The sequence below is a fragment of the Pithys albifrons genome, chromosome 2 (genome assembly GCF_047495875.1).
Source record: "Pithys albifrons albifrons isolate INPA30051 chromosome 2, PitAlb_v1, whole genome shotgun sequence".
NCBI lineage: Eukaryota > Metazoa > Chordata > Aves > Passeriformes > Thamnophilidae > Pithys > Pithys albifrons.
This window is the reverse complement of record NC_092459.1, coordinates 30,420,408-30,441,836: the sequence shown is the minus strand read 5'-3', so window position 1 is coordinate 30,441,836 and position 21,429 is coordinate 30,420,408. Positions and strand designations below refer to the sequence as shown.

Genomic DNA, 21,429 nt, shown 5'->3' with positions numbered 1-21,429 from the left:
TCTAAGATGATACTAGGAATGAATGTCTCCAAGAAGTGATCCCAGCCTGAATCTGAAATCTAGCTGGTACTTACACACTAAACACACACCTACTCTATTTGAAAGACTTAAAAAAATAATGTACCCATAACCAAATATTTTCCAGAGAACTAGTCTGCTTAAATCCTCTCTTGCACACCACAAATGCTGATACCTTGTCACTTGACCTAAAGGACACCCCCTTTTCAGAAGCCACAAACATAACAATGCTATCGTATCAGCCACCTTATGTGCGACAGCTGGATTTATGCAGCAAAGCTAACTCATACCAGAGATCAGAATTTCGGCACTAGATGTAATACGTATTTTGAGGGATAAATAAATGCAGATTAATTTTCACAAATCTCTGCATTTTCTTTTCTAACAGTACCACATACATATTCAGACAAGGTATCCTTTAAAGAAGCTTCGAACTAGTAAATTCAGACAAAATATTTGCATGCATGCATATACAGGTGTGCTTGCATTTATAAACTGATTTACTTCTATGCAGTTTTTTAAGGCATAAGCACATAATCACTTGAATGATGTTTTCTTGTACTTGTTTTAATTTCTGATAAAAGAAAGCTATTTATATAAGTAATGCTCTTTAAAAAAACATAATCTAGTACTTCAAAGGGGAGAGAAGTGGTAGCTTTTTCAAGGTAATTTTCTATTTTATATGGAAGTAATTTTAAAATATGCTAATAGTAGAGTATTTAAGTGCCCTTAATGACTTCTGATACTTAAGTGTAAACGATGTTATGAAATTTCCCATTTGGATTAAAATACTGTCTCTGCTGGAAAGTATTATGTAGATAATCTGTATTAAAATTGGACAAATTTAGCCAAGCTATAATCAGAAGCTCATAAATATTCTTAAAACTCACAACACAGACGGACTTTACTCCTTTATGAAAATGTATGTAGTCATATATTCCACATCATCTAAAAATCTGTAATTTTGTTCTGCATCCTAAGAATGCACCGTGGAAGTCTTCACCCTTCTAGTAAAATTATATTCACAAAGAAGGAAATACAAAAATGAATAAATTATGAAAATGTACAAAGGAAACTCAAGACATCAAAATTAGTAACAATATTTCTGGATTTGGAAGTTTGAAATCGGGCATTTCTGTTACATCAAAATGCAAATAACTGGAGTTAATGTTTATGAAGAAATTATTTCTGTGTTTTAAATATGGAAAAAGTTTTCAAATCCAAAACAGAACACAAATTAAACAAAAAAGTGTGGAACACTCTTATTAGAAAAAAACAAACTAGAGAACAGAGAGAGACAATAAAGAGGAACAGCAAACTCACATTTAGATAAGGGGGCAGTTAAAAATTATTCCCATTTTCCTCTACTAATGTGAGAAGTGACAAAGGTTTTATTTAGTATTAATTTCATTTAAAGACATTAACCTGCTTTTTAATATAGGACACATTTGGACATGCTTTTTCACCCTCCTTTTGTTGGAATCCAAGTGCAATATATCAAAGAACAGCTGCCTTATTGGAAGAAGCAATCTTCACTTGCCTGAAGGAGTACACAGGCTTAACAGAAACTCCCAAGCTTATTATTTCACTAGTGGTTTCATTCAATACATTTTCTGCTCACTGAAGGTGATCGTAAGAAGTATATAATTCTCTCTCAAATACTAATAGCATGCTGATTGAAGTGTTCGAAGACTCACGTATGAGAAGTCCCACAATTGCTCTTTTATATTTAGTAAACTTGTACGAAATTTCCTTTTTAACTGTTTAAATACTTACTGTTTGCAGATAGTTGGCTTCAGGTACCACTGTCCCATTTCTGAATTACAGTTATCATCTACAAGGCCACCATCATCACTACTGTCTTCCTACAAAACCAAGATGGTTACAGGTGTTTAAAATCTAATATTGTTTTCTCAGACAGACGTAAAAGAAAATTATTATTATACTCAAGCATTTTCATTCAAGATGAATAACCTACACTTAACAATTAATTTTTTGTAGTTTACCAACTTTTAGTCACATGGCTTCTCAAATCCATGCTGGAATGACACACAGATTGAATGGTGCTATCTATTTAAGGACAGTTGAAACTAGGAAAAACATTGCTGGCTTGAAAAAGGTTCATCTCTGTTATTTGGTTATAATCTAAATTATCAACTTTTCTTGCTGATGAATAGTAGAAATTTGCATGGTGGTTTCATGTATGTTATCTTCTAGGTGAAATGAGACAAAATCTGCAATGAACTCACACATAAAACTCTGCTTGTGCTCCAGAATGCAACAACTTGTTTCTTAGGACAAGGAAAATAAACCCACCGTAATACTGTGTACCATGCGTTGTAAAAACAGTCATACCACAAACCTGAAAATATCCCCAGACCTTTTAATTTCAGTATTGACTGCTATGAAGGATATGGAAGTTTTATAAACAAACCCACTATGTTACTGTATCTAAAAGTAACCCAGTGATCCAAAGTTTCTTATCCTTCTATTGAGTTCCACGTTACTACCACAGCCCATTGTGTTGGAGAAAGAGATGCTTTCCAAAAATGAGAACCCCCGTAATCAGCATGGTTTGTGAAAATTTTTATCAGAATTGTGCACACTTCCCTAACACACAGGATCCTGTAACTGAAATCCTCAAGCTATGCCGTGAACTTTATTAGATTAGAAACCACTGCCCAGTTCCTAGCACACTTGATTTTGTTGCAGCCTCAACTCCTCTTTTGGCAGATGCAAAGGGAGACACATTCAGCTTGTCATGATCTGTGATATTCTTGTTTTGTGCATTCTAGAGAATATCAGTGACAGCTCCAGCCTAAGTTCTAACCCACATAGTAGCCAAGGAACTTGGAATCTGCTCCTCCTCTCAAGGAACTCAGCTGGCCATGTGCTTGCTTCCTTGCCTTCAGGCCATAAACTTCAGATTGGAAACACTCTACTACTCATTCTCCATTTTTGGGTAACTGCTACAAAATAGAGAGTCAAGCACTTCCATTAGGCAAAACTCAGAATGTTTGCACAAGTGGAATGTTAGGAGAGGTGCACGGAATCAGTCTGAAAAGCATAGTTATGGTTCAACATAAACTGCAGATTTTGTATGTGTGTACATATATATATATATATATATATATATATATATATACATACTATATGGAAGTCATTATAGATAGCTGCAGAATATGAAAAATAATAGTTTGTTCAGGACTGAAAGATGAAAACTTGGAGTTATACACCTGGAACACAAACAGGAAGGCCAATGAGGAAGAGCAAACCTGTAACATCTAGCTGGAAAAGCAACAGGGCTATGGAATAATGCCCTAATACCCAGTACTGAGTCAGTAAAGGACGTTTTAATCATCAGGTATTCCACAGCTCTAAAATCTAGATGTTTTTCAATCTGAACAAGAATAGTATTTGAATATAAATCTGTTCTGTGTAAATTTGATTAGGAGAAACACGAATGAAACAAAACAGCAGAGTAACACATACTTATTGTTGTAGTTTGGGATTATTATGTAAATTCTCTCCCCTGCCACTTAACTGCCCAGGCCAGCTGTTAACAAAAGAAGCAGTTAACTGTGATCGCTGGGGTGGGGGCAGGTTTGTCTCTTTTGGTTTTTTTTTTGGATATTCTCCTCAGTCTTGGCTCGGCGGAACGGGGGAGTGGGGGCTCCAAGGAGGCAGGCTGCCCTGCTGGTTACTGCTGGGGTTTTCCCTGGCTGTCTTGCCGCTGCCTACTTCGGACTACTTTTTCTTGCCGTGCTGCTGCCTGCCTTGGATTTGCTGCTGGTTGCTCGTACCTGTCTGCTTCTTGGACGGGGAACACAGGGGGAAGAGACTGAGTCCATCTGAAAGCCCACTGCTCGTCTGTTTCGCTGGAGAGGGACTGAAACTCACTCTGCAGCCAGCCGGGCTGTGACAAGGACACTTAAGTATAACTTTTTCTCCCGGAGGAAAACCTGCTGGGTTTTGTTCTTGTTTTTTTTTTTTCTCTTATGGTGTTGGGGAAGTGGGTTGCACTAGTCTGTTTACATATATATATATATATATATATATATAGCAGTTATCCTTCTTGTATTAAAATTCCTTTTCTTAAATTTGATAAAGAGTGGTGTGATTATTGTGGAGGAGGCCCCTCCCCTGCTTGTGGGTAAAACATTTTGGTTTTTCCCCTCAAACCGAGACATTTCTACATGTGTCTGTTTATGTCCAGGAAATGCAGGGTAACTTGTTCTTGGCTTTGATGGGTGAACATAGGGGTGTGGGAGATGAAAGACAGCAATGTGTTGACTTTCAGAGTTTCCACTAAGATTACTGTGTAATATTGTCACTCTGCCAAAGACTCACAAAACTAAATGCAGGAGCAGTACAGCAGTTTTCTCTTAAACAGTTAAATGAACAAAAGTATAATCCTCTCTGCAGCTAATCTGAAAATTTTTGTAGGTAACCAGTCCTTTGAATTTGACACTTGTAAAGATAACTAGCTTTAGACAATGCACATTCACAATGTGTACACTGCTTTTAAGATGTCCATTCAAAATATAACACAAGAGCTCATATTTCCTAAATAAAACTGCTAAATTCTTTACCTGGTTATCCTGGTCTTCAGAAAAATCTATAAGCTCATCTTCATTTAGTTTACTGCCATCAGCTGAGTCTTCACTATAGTTTAGTCTGATTTTGTGCAATCCATCTGTATCAATCACAGACAGTAAGACATTTAAACATCAAATATTATGTCATCCCTGAAGGCTGAACTAATTTTGAATACCTCAGATTTCCTCCGGATTGCTCACAATAACTGTGATACATCTATCATATGATAATTAACTAATGCATATGAGCAAAAGTGAAAAGCTTCTTTTAATTAGCACAACAGAAACTATTTCTTATTCTGTGAAATACCTAAAAAAAATTTGAGACCTAGATGAAAACCCACCGTGAAATTGCCCCGTAGTTCCATGAAGCCTCTACAACACTATAAATTGGTACTACCACCAAAAGGGGCACTCTAAAATAACTATTTATTGCTGTCCCTAGCTGGTTCCTTCTAGGACACCAAATACATCCACACACAGTGGACCAGACTAAGAAGTAGTCACAGACTTACTATTTTTTAGCTGGAAACATTTCCTCAATCACTGTGCAGTTATACCAAGACTTGTGCTGACAAAAACAAAAAGGCAGCTTGGGAACACACTGCTAGGGATGACAGAACAAAGGATCAGCTCTCCTGGGAGCAGTAGCTTCAAAATATTTCTGAAACGTCACTGTCTGCTACATAAAATCTATAAATTCACTCTCCACCCCCCCTATATATGTAGTCACTTGGGAAACAACATCAGAAGAAATAAAGAATGATGAATGCTATACTTATATCTGTGTAAGAAACAGATACAGCTGGCTACAGGCCCACTAGTCTTACTATACTACCATACAAGACTTCAGATTAGATTTTGTGGGAGAAAATAATAAACTGTGCAAATAAGTGAAAAATGAGTAACTCATACCAGCAAAACACAAAAGCTTCTCAGAAAAAGGCTATATAATATATCTAAACACTCACAACAATAAAAGCATTGCTGGAGAACATATTACCTATTAAAGAAAATCAGGATTTCTATAAGAACACTAAATAGGGCAATGAACCAGCTAATGGAAAAAAACAGAGAACACCTGTATTTGAGAATATTTCAACAGGGAAGTCAAAATAACACTTTGGAAAGAGGTCACCAGTGGAGCTCCACAGGGACAAACTTGAGAATTAGTCTTACTCAGTACCTTTGAAAAGACCTTAGCACAATAAGCAGGTCACATACTAATGTGACTCACTGCTGGCAGAGTTCTAAAAAATAAAAATTGGTAGTGAAAAGAATCACATCTCATTCAAAAACTCAGCAATAAAAAGAGGATTGTTAAGTAATAAATATAGATACATTTTACATGATTTCTTCAAAGTTATTTAGGTATGAACTCCTACTGATGCACAAGTCCAACACTAGGATTCAGTCTGAGATCAAGACATCTCAATTTAGGCTTCCATGTATAGCTGACACCTAGGGTCTCACAAAGTTAAAAAGAAACCATAATCAGAGCACAGAGCTACTCAACTGAACAGCTACTGTGTATCTGCTTTTAGGATGAGATGAGCAGGTCTCTTGGTTTCACTGACACTATCAAAGAGGCACCTGTTATTTTCTGAGATATCCCTGGACATCCAGGACATACATATGGATTTGGCACAGTCAAGATCCACACCCTTCTGGACCAACAGTTAAAGGCTGGTCATAAAACCCAAGGCAGAATGCCCATCTTCCATCTGGTTGAAATGGAAGATTAAATACACAGCACATCCAAATTTAGCTGCCTTAAGATTTCCTTAGGGTCAATCTCACCCTTAGACCAGGACTGTGTGCCATAAGAATGTCTGCTTTAAGGAAAGGGTGCATCATCTGCAATAACTGAGCAAGAGAGTCTGAGCGTTTAAGTTAGAAACAGGACCATCAGCCTTCACTACAGTGCAGCCTTAAAAAATTCTAAGGAATGCAATCCTAGCAAAAATCCATCATAAAGCATGTTCCAATTAATTACAGACAAGTAACAGGAGCAGCATTCAAGACACGAGACTACATCATACAGCAACAATATCATAAACAGTAACAATCACACATAAAATGGGAAGTCAGTTTAACCAAGAACAGATCTATGTGCAACCCCGGCATCCGTCCAAGATCTTCTAGGAAAAGTGACAACTCTATTACAAATGAATAAATTTAGATTAGAAAGTAGTACTTATATCCACTAATATATTGGGGTTGTAATGGCCTGCAGTACACAGATTAAACCATTTAATGACAACATTTTCAGAACTTGTACTATAAGCTATACAATTCCTTACTGTGCAAATTAAGTCAGTGGGAATACTACTGGTGACTAAAGTAAAAGCTTTTGCATGACCAGATGTTTTGCATTCTATACCTCAAGGGGATTCAAACCTTGCAGTGGACAGAGAAAACAATCCTTTCCTAATTCTTTCACCTGCCTTTAGAAGTTATGCCAGCTTCTTTGTTCACTTGGGCACAAAGAGTATTGCAGAGCACTGAACTCTGTCACCATAGCAGTGATGCATAGAGACAGCCTCTCTAAATGTAACATGGAAGAATTTTTCTTTTCTTTAGAATTACTTTCTTCTTACTTCTTCCTACTTTCTTATCAGGACATTAAAGAAATGAAGAGTGTTGAAGCAAAATATCAAATGCTGGAAGTCACTGAAATTAAGGTTGCTTACATAATCTTAATTCAGTTTCCTCATACATATACACTATAAGGATCCATGGTCAACTATTATTCTTTGTTTAACAACTGCAGTCGTAAGAGATGAAAAGTGATATCTACAAAACTATTGTTTGGAAAAAGGTCACACAACTGAAAAATAAATCTGATTTAGGCAAACAGGGTTTTATCTCCAGGTCTGTACCATGAGAGTTATGTCAATAGCCACAAAAACTTTTTAAATGCAATGGTTATGTATTACTTATACTGCAGGCACTTCAAGTTCAGCCACATACTAAACCTTCAAGTTTACACAACTGCAGAAGTAGTAACAGATGTGAAATCTCCAAATGTTTCATTAAAATGTACATACTTTTACAATTACATACCCATAGATTGGCTAACAGCTGTGAATTCACCCTGTATACCGTTTTCATCCAGAGTTCTATGGTCTAGTTTATGGCATGCTGATTCCACAGTGTTAGGTTCTTCCACATCACTGTCTATTTGATTCAGTTTTTTAAAAGTACTTTTTCCCCTACAAGGACTTCTTCTGCAACATGAAGACTCGCTGTCCTCTGTTTCAGTGTTTGTGTCAATTAAAGCTGCATGGTACTTTTTGGTCAATGTCTTCTTTGCTGTGGTCTTGGAAGGCGAGTTTTGTGCATCTAATTCATTTGGCAAAGGAGATGGCGCATTGCTCTCTCCATCTGAAGAGGAAGATTTCATCGGTGTTGTAGCATTTTCATGATAGTGGGGATTTGGTTCATATTTGGGCTTTTCTAAACCAGGGAAACAGATAACAGCTAAAAACCAGTGGGCGCTGCAAAGTCAAAAAAAACATTAAAAACTGTTAACATTAATGCTCACAGTTAAACTTGAAATTGGTCAAAAGCAAACAAAACATTGAGTGCACACAGAAAGTAAATCTGCCCTCATAATTATTCAAATATGAATTGTAATAACTGTTCACTTTTCTGAGCAGTTTTACTAAGCCTTCACCATCTTCTGTAAAAGTAAGATCTCTTCATGCAAGTAATCACCAAAAAATTCATTAATATGATGCAGTTAGCAGAAAACAGGCGCTGTCTAAATATTTATTTCAATTTGCTCATACTTTATATATTCCTTTCATTCTCTGAACTGAGGCTTATTCCTTTTTTAATATTTTCTTCACCAGAGTATGAATTCGAGATTGTAGAGTTCATGTTTTATGTTTTAACTTTTCTAGTACTTCAGCACTAGCGACACAAGTAGTCGTATCTAACAGTATAGCTCAATTGCCCATACCCCTCCACTTATGAAATCTTGCAGTTGTATTCAACACTTCACATTTTTAGAGAAATCTTGTCAACAGGGAGTTAAAGAAGGGGGAAAAAGAGTGTTTGTAATGCCATCACTGTGACTGTTGTCCTCCTCAGCCTTCACAGAACTGACATTCTAACTCTTTCAGGATCAAAAACAGTTATATCCCCCAAACACAAAGTAAGTTATGTCCCAGTTTCCTCCTATCTCCTTGCCTCTTCAGTCTTTGCTGACTTACCACTTAATCAGAAATAGAGCAGCAGCAAATTCAGGGACTGAGACATTACAAGTGGATTTTGACTGACTCCATTAAGAAATTTTCTGGAGGACCCCTGACTCCCTACAGCAAATAACAGAACAGAAGCTAGCTATATATTACACAGGTGAAGTCACATTTCCAAGTGTTTTAGAAAAAAAAAAAAGCAGTAGCTAAAACTGTATGTCTAACTGACATACAGGAAAATTAATTACATGATTATGAAGCCTAAACTCCATCAAAACTTAATGGCACTTAAACTAAGTGGCCTTTGAAAACTGCATGTGAAGTATGGAGGCATTTTGTTTTCAATGATTCACCAGATCTAATAAATTATCATACCAAGTACTACCAAACTCTGGCAATTGTGTCCACTCTACTAATATAGACTTTATGCACCCATTATGTAGACAGATTAGCAAATAAACCTGTCCGTAAAAAGAAAATGGCCAGTCACTTTTAAGACAGCAACCTATTTTCATTGGAGACTTGAACAAAAAGGACTGTACAGGCAAAGAACACTGATACAGTCATGGTTTAATCACCCATATTGTTCTCAAGTTAATTTTTTCCCCCAAAGTTAACCTGCCCACCTTCAGTTACTGCAGTTTGACAGTTTCTTAGATCATGAGTTCCCATTCCTAAAACTAGTGGTTATGGGACAGTCTGGAAAGACCTTCTGGAAATACCCACTGAAGTCCAGCAATTCGCCATCAAATCACCTTTATCTCATCTCCCTGGATACTTGGATATTTTTCTGCTCTGCAATATTCTTACTGTACATACCAGGAAACCACTTTTGCAAATCAGTGTGCTACTGTCACCACTTACCAAGCTTCAGCACATGGTGAAGGACAGGTCCAAGAGGCATGAACAGGATTATTTCCACATAACAGATGTACATCAAAGGAACAATTTTCATGCTCTCATCACAACTGGCTAAGTCCATGAAACCAAGATAGTGTAACTCCAAATCCCCCACTCACACACAGTGTGAACACTATGCCTTCAGTACAAACTACTATGTTAAGTTAGTACCAACATACGTAATTCTTACAAAACCACAGAACTATTTATTTTCATTTTCAGGTGACTTCTAAGTATTTGGAGCCAACAGCCCTCATTTCTCCTAAGCATAACCAATGTAGATGTCTCAATGACACAAGAGAGGATGGTGTGAAGAACTATATAGCAAGTGCTAAGGTAACCTAAAATTTAAATGACAGACACTTCAAAGTTCTGATACTTGAAGCTTCATGGGAGAGGGATGGCAAGGATGAAATCTACAGAATACAAGGGGAATACCTTACATCTGAGTCATCTGAATAATCTAAGATCTAGTTGTCTTGCCAGAGGTCATAGTATCTCAAAACCCAAAGTTAGGGCTGGTGAACAGCTTTCTCAGGAATATACATATAACTTTCTAATAAGACAGATCTATGTATGGCCAGTTATAACTGCCTCTCGACAGCTAGCCTCAGAAATGAGCTGGAGAGGAGGCAGGAAAAAAGAAGATTCAGAAATCGTTCTCCCACTGCACAATGCCCTGGTATCTAGATAAATTTCTTTTTATAAAACTTACTGGCTCTTTATTTAAAAACCCCTCTTTTTTAGATTTTGAAATATTAGCTAGTTGTGCCTATCCAAAGTCAGTTAGAAACCTCCTGTTTCTCTGTCCTTATTTATGTTTTTGTTGCATACTTTTAAAATGCAGTAGTTTAACTTTCCTAAATATTTTGGTTTAAGGACTGTTTAGATTATTTCTGTGAAATACAGAAATGTATTTGTGACTACTTGCTCTGCTCTTAAGGAAAGCAAGCATCGTCAAACTCCTTAGCAACCATTAGAACACTCATGGTCTTCCTTCTCATGCACAAAAAATATCAGGACAAAAGGATATAAAGAAAAAGAGTAAGGTACCCAAGGCAGTAGAGATTTTCAGTAGAAATTTCATCCACTACTGGTTCATTGTAACTAAAGGATGATCCCATCCCATCTCTCCTACTAGTGAGATCTCATTAGAAAGGACTAAAAAAGGTAAATCCAAAAGTTACCAATGACAAAAGCTTAGAGGAAAGAACTCCAGAGAAAGATGTCAATACCCAGAAAAAGTACTCAGGAAAGTTAATTTTTGTTTTTATGTTGTCTGATACTTCTCACACTACAGCATTAAAAGATCTTACATAACTGTTCTGTTTTCATCACCTGGGAAAAGTTGTTTATTCTCTTAATTTTTTAACATCAATTCATAGTATGATGTCACTTTCACTTTTAAGATTATGAAGCTTAAGCCATTACCAAATGTGATAAAAAGGTACATTCACTTACGCTTCATTAAGGGGAACAAAAATGAAATCCTTCTCAAAAATGTCAACGTGTCGTGTCCACGTTTTTACTCGCCCATGTCGCTTTTGTTGTATTCTGCAAGAAGAAACCAACACATAATTTGTAGGGTGGCTTATTTTATTTAAGGGACCATTTTCCAGATATTTTCACCTTGACAGCTTGCTGAACGTTTAAAGGCATATTCTATGTTTGCCATAGGTCTGGATGCTTCCTTTAGTTCTGTTGTTCTGTACAAGAAGCATCTCTTGCAGTCTTCACTACACTCAGCTCTTAGTTAAACTGACTTATCAACAGACTTACGAAAGGTTTGAAGTCTCATGAGTATTTCTTCTTTCTCTTTGATTAAGGCGTTTATAGAAGAATGAACTGAATACATGTATTCTATCAGCATCTTCTTTTTTTAGCTTTTCAAGTACCAAATACCTAAATAGTTAAAAAAAAAAGAAAAGAAAAATTAATGGAGGTGTTAACTCTAAAGCATTCACCATCAGACTAAAAAGGACAGCCAACAGTGCTACCTCCCCATCAAATTGCTGCAGCTTCTCACAAAATAGCTATATGGAGCTGATAATCCATGGGAACTAATTAATGCAAAAATTGTGTAAATATTTCAAGGTATTAAGTGCTCTGCTCAATCAACAAGTTGTTCTCCTGCTGTTGCATTTATTTTTATATCACAGTAGGAAAACAAATGAGTTTGTTACACAACAACCTATCTAGGAGAGACCTGTATTTTGTTTATCCTCTAGATCTTCAAACACTCCCAGGAGGGACACTTTTCATCTCTAAAATATTTTCACAGACTGAAAGTTATACACACAGACCCTTATGTGTAGCATAAACATGGCAACATATAACAATAACAATGTCAGTGACACCACAAAATTAATTTAAGTATTATGTTCATCAAAACAAATGAAATTTCAGGGAACACAAACACTCTGTAAAAAACAATTGAACTTAAAAAGCTTTTTTTTGCAGTTAAATTTGCTCTTCAGATGTTAAAGAATTGAAAAGAACTTTTTTCCAAGTGAGAACACCATCAATGTCAAGCAAGATACCAGAGGAACCAAAATTCCTTACAAAATGACAAAACAACCTTTACAATTATAGCTATACATAGTTGGAGACCAAGAGTTATCAATTGACCTATAAAGTTTTAATGTCAGAACATTTCAAGCTTCAAAGAAAAGGACGACTAAAAACTGGTGTGAAATACAACTTACTTTAAATAAAAATCAATAATAACATCATTTAAAAATTCCCCTTCATTCAGACAATGGAGGTCTTCATTCGTCACAGAAATACCACCTTTGGCTGGAGAAGGTGGGTAAACTATCAACCTGAGAAGAAAAATACATTCAATAAGTAGTATGAAATGCCAAAAACCCCTCAGAGAATTGTTACAGGGCAAAGATAAATATCTTACTTTTCTATAGGACCAATAAATACTGTATGTGGTTCACCAATTTCTTCATCATCATCAAAAAATGGTAACTGTTTATTTCGCTGCTGCAATTTGGGCTCAGAAGCAACCTTAAAATAATAAAGTCAGTATTAATTTGCATACTGTGCTCAAGTTTAATAAAAAGGTAATAAACTTTGCAAAGTCCAGCAGTATATTATTCACTGTGTTTGAGAAGCACTTCAAGTTTGGGGTTTTTTGTTTCCTACATCCACCTGTTACACTTAGATCTTTATTCATTTCTTTCAGTCACAAAACATTCTAATTCTTCAAAAGGTAATTCGTTTAAAGAAAGCATTAAAAAAATTTAACTACAACACTGCAACTTACTTTTTTGTTCACTATAATTTTACCAGTAGATGAATTTGGAAAAAATTACGTTGCCTAATTATACTAAAGATTTCTCATGCTTTAATGATTTTTAAATAACAACATTACTTGTGGACTATTGTATAACCTTAAAATCAAACTAAACACACTAAAAAGTACTGTGAAAGTACAGACTATTTCCCAGTTTCATAACCTACCATGGACCAGTCTGGGAAACCTCATATAAAAGCCATCAAGAGCTGTTGCAATTTTTTTTTGGCTAATGAATAACATACTATCTTTAGTGTATTTGTAACCTAAATAATACAATGATTTTGTTCTACAACAAAAGCATAATTACATTTTTTATTTTGCTTTCTCTGTGAGATGGGCTTCCTTTGGAATTGTCTTCCAAGCACTTAGTGAATGCTACAAGCCTGGCATTGGCTTCTTCAAAGGAGATTTTCACAAAGAAGTCGGAAATATTATTCCTAATACCAATGTCAGTAATTATTTTTTCAAATATTGAGTTTGCATGAGGATCAAGACCAGTTTCAAAAATCAAAATGATGTACTGTTCTTCTTGACCTACAAAAAAGCAGAGAGAAAATTATTCATTTAGGAATAAGATAAGGCATGTTGAAATTATAAACAGATTTCATAGAATCGTGGGCCAACACAAGCACCCAGTGCTGACAATACACACTGCCAGTAATACAGATCTGTGCAGACAGAAGGATTAACTGCCAAATCTTTCTTACCTACATTTGCAACAAGAGTACATTCAACTTCTGCCTTAATCTAGACATGTTAAATATTGCACCTGACAAATTTTTAAATGACACTGAATGCAAACCCAAAATATATTTTGAAATACCATCTTCTCTGCTTACTGACAGTAAGACTGTGTAATCAATACTTTTTCTTATTGCAGTTTCACTACATTCCTATTGTTTCACTACAATTCCAGAAATTAAGTATCCAGTATAATTTCCTCTCTGATCCTAGAACCCTACACTATAAAACATCACTGTTTTTGAGGAAGTTGGAGAGAATGAATCAGATCAATCAACTATTAGATAAATACCATCCACTTGCATTATCTGAAAAATCAAAAAGAAGTAAATTGGACTGAGAGGAATTATTTGAGGCAGTCAGACACAGGAATAGGATCCAGGCTACAAATCCCAGTCTCACTCAGCTGTCTAACACAAGAGCTGCCAGGACCTGTTTTTCCGTAAGAGGAGTTTCAGACCCACGTATAACCACTTCCCCTTGGTCATTAACCTGGTGTGCTAACTGTTCTGAAAAGTAGCTCTTCTGCAGCATAACTCTCAATCACTGCACAGAAAATTTAGTGTCTAACTGGCTTTTGGACATTCCCATTTTGGGAGCTAGGCACCTACACACATTGTTTACATGGCTATGGATTCAGGCTTAAATTATTTTCATTGTTTACAAAACTAACAACAACTGTGTTACCACAAAGTTCTTCTAAGTATCCAACACAATAAAGCAGCTCGGTACAAAACTAGTTCTGTGCCACAGGCTCAGGGAGAATAGCTGGGGGGACACTGCCAAGAGGCACTGCCAAGAGAAGGACTTCGCACATGGACAACTCAGGAAGCTTTTTCTGTTTCCACCTGTGAACACCTGTGTCCACATGAAGTCTAATTCCTGTTCCCAGAACTGTGTCTAGGTCCCCTGCATGCTCTCCAGCTACTTTTGTAACTATAATACTCCTTACAGCCTATACTTTTAATAGGAGGTGGATGAGGTTATTGTAACAGTAGTATGGAAGTATGCAATTCTGAGATTGCTGAAAGCATTCTTCCCCCATTTGAATGCATCATGTGTGTGCAAAACTGAGGATAAATAACAACAAAATTTAACCTCAGGGAAAGCCTATTTAGAATCATAGAATCGACTGGGTTGGAAGAGACCTCCGAGATCATCAAGTCCAACCCTTGGTCCAACTCCAGTCCATTTACCAGATCATGGCACTCAGTGCCACCTCCAATCTCAGTTTAAAAACCTCCAGGGATGGGGAATCCACCACCTCTCTGGGCAGGCCATTCCAATGACTGATTACTCCCTCTGCAAAGAATTTTTTTCTGATCTCCAACTTAAATTTCCCCTGGCAGAGCTTGAGCCCGTGCCCCCTTGTCCTATTGCCGAGTGCCTGGGAGGAAGAGGGAAGAGGAAGAGAGGAAAAGGACTCTATGCTGATTTCAAGAAGTGTGTATATTAAGATGCCAGATCCTTGAAAACTATGTGGAAATTACATTTAATTTTAAGATACATGAAGAAAATCCACCTATTTTTCATGCAGATATTTACCTCACAACATCACCACAAATATACTGGGGAAAAAACCCAAGCCAACCCATACAACAGTTTCTACTGAAACTAAGGCCTGGCAGCAGAACAGCACAGAAAACAGAAGTATAGCAAAAGCTGTCATATAAATGTAAAGGCTCGTAAAGAAAACCTAAACAAACTAACTTGCTTTCATTTGATACAAATATTAGTGAAAAAAGTTATTCTAAACTGACTAAATGTTGTAATCAGCACGTGTCAGGACAAACAGAATACCAGGCCGTTCTGAACTGTTCTCTTCATCAGCTTGAGAAGGTGACAGTGCCTGAAAATACACTACATCTAACCCAGCCAATGATGAATGTTTAGTCTTAATGCATTTAGTCTTAATTCACGACCCAAAACATTAATATACAATTTAAAGTCAATAGTAGACTAAAATTGTTTTACTTACTATCTCCTTTACATTCGTACCAGACATTTTCTTTACTCATTTTCAGTTGATCTCTCAGGCTACTACAGGTTGAAGGTACTGTTTGTAAGAAAACTACTGGCAATTTTCGGACACTACACCATTCACATTTGGTAAGTTCTGAAGTTTTCAGGTTAATCTCTCTGACATCACTTTCTGAGTCTAGGAGAAAATAATAACATTATATTAAATTATAAAAGATTTTAGGTTTTCATTACAATTTCCCCTTGATTTTAACAAGAAATCAGTATGGGCTAACTTTCTTAAAAGTATTTAAAACTTTGACACTAACACATATCCAGGAAGTGATGATTTTTTAGGTCTTAAAAGACGAACTAAATTCCAATGTCACCTGTCAGGAAAGGAATAAGGAACACTTTTCTTCCACCAACTTTAATCTACTCTTTATTCCACCCCTCCATGCCCCCCAAAAAAACAAATCACAATTTCCAGTGATTTGTATTTGCAACTATTGCTATGACACATTTTACAATAGGTTTGTAAAACTTTCTTTGTAGATTTTATTTGACCAAGACACCTTATGAAAAATAACTTTAAAAAGAAGAGAATAAACACATGCAGAGACATGATCTGACTGCCTGAGGAAAAAAGGTACTGCTCTCAGCTTACTCCCAAAGAGAAACATCAGTAATATGGTACATTTTTAACACTACATCTGATACTGCCAGTGTTGAGTATTTTACAGGTTTTACTGAACTAAAGATGCAAAACTCAAAAAAATAAAATGGACAAGTGCTAAATGCTCCAACAGCGTTTAATGAATCACGATTTTTATGCTACTGAGAGGGATCAGGTCCCATGGAAATAATTTCAACACACAGTTGTTTTGACTAAAACTTGATAGCCATCTTTTACAAATTATACTAAGCTTTTTAGTATGTTATTTTTTAAAATACACTGAAAACTGGTAGTTTCTATGCATCTGTATTTTAAATCCAACAAAAACTTGACTGACAAAGCTACACTTTACAGGTCATGAGACACCTTTCTGCATATAATAATGACAAAATATAATAGCTTTGTTTAGAAATAGCAAACAAAATTCAATAAAACTGTATCTTAAGATTGCACCTAACAAAAGGTGGCAAAGCATTTCAGGCCTGGAATGAAACCCCAGAAAAGAAAAGGAAGGAAATAGAACAAGAGTTGTAGCTCACCGTTTCCTAAGCTATGTCACTTTTTTTTTATACCATATTTCTTTCAGTAACATGAAACACACAACTTTTAGGTAGAGAAAAAAATTATCAAGGGAGACACAGACAGGAAAAGTTTAAGATACCTGTGGGTTTTTTACTGTCTACTTAACATAGCTGAAATAAATGAACGAATAAAGTGTTAAAGAGCTAAAAAGTTCACAGGAGGGTTACTCTTACTTTTTATTTTTGTTAATAATTTTCAAGACAACTTTACCAAACATCACCAGAATATCTACAGGTTTTCAACTCAAATGAAGGGTAATAACTAATGACTCAGTTGCATGCACATCACAAATTGCTGATTTCTGCTATCAGTGATTTTTTTCTGTCAGTAATAATCAGAGATAATGCAGTATCATTTTAGTTTTTATTCACCAGACAGGTCAGGTCAAATCTGTACTCTGCTTTTTTTTCCCTCTTATCTGACTACAGGCACTTGGTATAATTTATTACATAAATAACAAAACCAGAATGAACACTTAATTATCATTCATTTTTAATACCTTTAACAAGGTTACTTTATTTCAAAATATACATATATGGAGTACTAACATAGAGTACTCACCTTCTTGACCCTCTAGCCGTATTTTGATATAATCCAGGCAAAACTGTAAGACAACACAATAGCAAGATTTCACATCTTCTCCAAATTGGAACTGACTGAAAGCCTTTTAACTGTTAGTAAACACATTTCAATTGACTAAATACTAAGTAATAAACATTTTAAAAATAAAATTTAAAAAGCAAATTTAAACCCCCCCAAAATGTACATTTTAGCACAACTCAAAAGGAGGTAAGGACATTCCTTACTACTCAAGAGTCTCTTTCAGTCATACTGTTAAAACTTGAGATTGATCTCAAATACTCAAGTTTCCAAAAATATTTACAATACTCTGAAAAATATCACACAAATTTTATTGCTTCAAAAGAGAATGTCATCTATCAGTATTTAACAAATAAAAGAACCCAGGGTTTTGCAGAGAGGTGGAAAGAGCAAGTAACACCTCTGCCAGCAAGACATACGCATTTTATCTGGCTTACTGCACACAACTAATATTCAACGTCTCCTTGAAAACTTCCATGTAACTAAGAAGTCTGGAAAAGAACAACTTGTTCTATAGAAGCAAAATTATTCATCTGTGGGACAATGCTTCTTCCTCCCACCTCTCAACATCCACTTTTTTGCCGCTGTTGTTTTCAATGTTCTTAACAAATGCATGCTAACCCATAACCCCCCAGCAACCAAGTAAACAGGATTTTCCAGGCTTTTGCAGGAATGATCTTTCTATTAAAAACCAGAGCTAGGCTGCAGGTGTTAGTATGCAGTAGTAATTTGAGTTTCTTTGGAAATGACAGCCTGTGCAATTAGAGACAAACTTACTGTTCCACAGACAAGGGCAAAATATAATGTTGTTCAAGCATTAAAATAACAATGCCCATGAAAACCTGAAAGGAGAGCTGTGAAATAACAAATTTTTACTTACAATCACAGGTTCCACCACCATTCTTCGCAGCGTTCCTATTCGTATACTTCGACAGTTAAGAATGACACTTTCACAGGAATTTTGGTAATTCAGAGGTACAGCCTCGGTTACGATCTCTTGTGAAATAACCTTACGACGTTTTATTGGAGTGTTAGACACAATGTTCCCAAACTGGAAAATAATTTTCAAGGTTTCAGAATGTCTCACTAAGGTTTATTGCTAAATAAGCTTGTTAAAACTAAGGACTAAATTTTTGGCTAGTTTTCTGTTGGTCAACAGGATTACTTCCTAGAGCTTTCTCCTCAACCACGGAAGGCAGATTTCCCTAAAAGACTTTTTGGGACACCTGAGCACATTAATATTGCTACGTTCAATACGGAAAAAAAGTAAGCTGACAATTAACAATTCCAAATCACAAACAGTGCTTATAAAATTGCCAAAATTTATTTTCTATCATTTTAAAACACTGTGCAGCCTGGCAAAACAAAGTTATTTTTAATGCATTTTATTTTTTTATTTAGATAATAACACTAATGATGTAAAACCACAAGAATACTGGTGGTTTTATTTTTTCTTTCAGTTTTTGTCAATCCAAGTTTTTGGTGATTCAGTAAGTTTTGAAGTACAATGCATCACCACAGCAGCAGAGTAGAATGTTGCAGAAATATAAATAAATAAGCCAAATCAGAATTCCTCAGGCATCTCTACAGAACTCCTAAGATGTTTACAGGATCGATTCCAGGGTCAGGAGGCTAAATACTGAAAGAAGGCCATGTGGAGTTTGGCCCCAGTTCAAGAAAGTCTCTCGATACTGACTGAAGCTGTAATCTCAATGAAGTATCCTGCTTACCAACTGAACAATCTTACAAAAAAAAACATTAAAATGAAATAAAGCCTGCTGATAGCCATCAGATTAATGTATTTATTTGTTGTATTGCTTATATTGCTCTAGTTTGTTCAAGAACTTTCTGTACACTAGTCTTCTCATTGGTATTTATATTGTTTCATAAAGCTCTCCATGAATAAACATTTTTTTTGGTTACACTGAAAACTCCCACAGAAAAACATTTTAAGGGATTCTGTATCTCCATTAAGACTAAATCTCAAAAATTATTTCGAAGTCTGTAATCACTAACCTATCTTGGCAATAATTCAAAATATACTTTTGGATGCTTCATTTAACACACTGGAGAAGGTAGGGATTCTAAAACGCTGTAATTAACATGTCTTCCTAGGACTCTTGTTGAAGACAGCTTTTCATTTTTGTCTGCTGGACTGGCTAAATATTACTGAAAGCTCAAAACAAATCACAGACAATAAAACAGCAAACACTGAAGCGGTGTGATATTCAAGTAGCCTCTTCAGTGAAGAATTAATGAATACTTTGAGAGAAAAACAGCTGAATAAAGTTTTTTGTATCAAATCTGGAAAAATTGCTGTGATACTTGCAATTCTTGATCTTGAATCAATGCAAAATTTGTGTTGTATTTCACACACAGATGAAAAAACTTCTCTGTTTTCAAATGTATGCTCTTTTCTACTTTAAAATATGCAGGTAATTTCCAGTTTTAAAACTGGTTCATAAAGACTAGTGAACAGGAACATATGGATATATAAAAAATTTGGGAGAGTTTCAGAAGTTTTACACCAGTGCCTTCCCAATGCAGTGCTTTCAATTAATTCAGCACATACTGCCAGAATAACTTAATTAAAAACTATTTATAAGCCAAGCTTTTAGCCCCACAGTTTTATTGTAGGGTAGAGATTCCCAGCTTTATATTGACAGGGATGACTAATTATACACTACATTATAAACATCCATAATTTCATCAATTACAGCACTAGAATGCTGACTTCTGAATCTCAGCATGAAGGTTTTGGCATCAGTACTTTAGTGTTCCAATTCAGAAAATATAAAGGACTGGAAATCAGGTCAGATACTCTTGTTGAATCAAACTCACAATAGTGAAAATGGACAAGTGACTCAAGAATGGTTTTAATCAGCACTACTGATTCAATACCAATTGCCACAGGGACTTTATTCCTCTAATGGCTGACTATTGAGATGGCTTTTAACACAGAATGAAATCTGCTCCCTTTGACCACACTTAAGGTGTCTGCTCATGGTGCATTTTTTTGTCTTAGTTTATCCAATTCTTACAGTAATACTCAACTAAGAGACAAAAGCCTCATCACAAAATCCCCAAAATAAGTGCTATTAGTTGGGACATTTGTCAAAGTATTTTAAATTTCAAAGGCTACTATTGATATCAGTGTCTCTTTTCGTGTTGAAGTTCCTGTATGTCCAAAGTCTTAACAGGCAACAGCTAGTTCTGACATTCTTCTGCAAACTAAGTAAGCCCTTGAGCTTCACAGAGAATCCCTGCCCAGTATCAAAGAGTAAACGTTCAAGACAGAAGCATTTATGTTAACAGCATAATTCAAATAAAAAATATAATGAACACATTTGCTTATGTTTCCAGTATTATGTAGGCAGAGATAATACTTGGAGAGTTGCTGAATAAGAAAAACAATGAAATAATAGTCAACTTCTGACAATGCGAAACAAGCCTTTACATATTCCATTTATCATTTGATTTTTGTTTTCTTTAAACAAAGCATTAAATAGTACCTGATCTTTCATTCTTGCTTTTCTTGGTAGTGAGACTGCAATTTCTGTATCTGTTGTTATACTACCTATTCTCTGTTCTATTCCACAACTGTTTTCCTTTAATGCTGCTTCCACCTTTCCTGTAGAAGGAGCTGGGGAGGAGCGGGCTGAATCTGCAGGACGAGGTGAAATGCTTTCCATTCTCCTAGTGCTGCCACTATTCTCCTCCTCATCATCATCACTAGACAAAACAACTAAACAGAAAATATTAAATTCTCAACCACTACATTTTTCTGTAACAGAAATTTCTTTTCAAATAATAGTTTAAAAGTAATTTATGTAATTGTCCTGC

General features: G+C 35.7%; 1 protein-coding gene across 2 annotated transcripts in view; it reads right to left on the bottom strand.

Moving 5' to 3' along the window:
* SENP6 (SUMO specific peptidase 6) overlaps window positions 1-21,429 on the bottom strand; it is a 74,907-nt gene that overhangs the window by 5,664 nt on the left and 47,814 nt on the right. For both annotated transcript variants that reach the window (XM_071548635.1, XM_071548636.1), the window contains 12 exons: window positions 21,099-21,331; window positions 18,467-18,637; window positions 17,548-17,590; window positions 15,748-15,927; window positions 13,336-13,562; window positions 12,630-12,736; window positions 12,427-12,543; window positions 11,501-11,623; window positions 11,183-11,275; window positions 7,683-8,116; window positions 4,611-4,714; window positions 1,795-1,883 (listed from right to left, as the gene is read on the bottom strand). In XM_071548635.1, coding sequence (XP_071404736.1) covers window positions 1,795-1,883; window positions 4,611-4,714; window positions 7,683-8,116; window positions 11,183-11,275; window positions 11,501-11,623; window positions 12,427-12,543; window positions 12,630-12,736; window positions 13,336-13,562; window positions 15,748-15,927; window positions 17,548-17,590; window positions 18,467-18,637; window positions 21,099-21,331 — 1,921 coding nt within the window. The remainder of the gene's footprint in view (window positions 1-1,794; window positions 1,884-4,610; window positions 4,715-7,682; window positions 8,117-11,182; window positions 11,276-11,500; window positions 11,624-12,426; window positions 12,544-12,629; window positions 12,737-13,335; window positions 13,563-15,747; window positions 15,928-17,547; window positions 17,591-18,466; window positions 18,638-21,098; window positions 21,332-21,429) is intronic.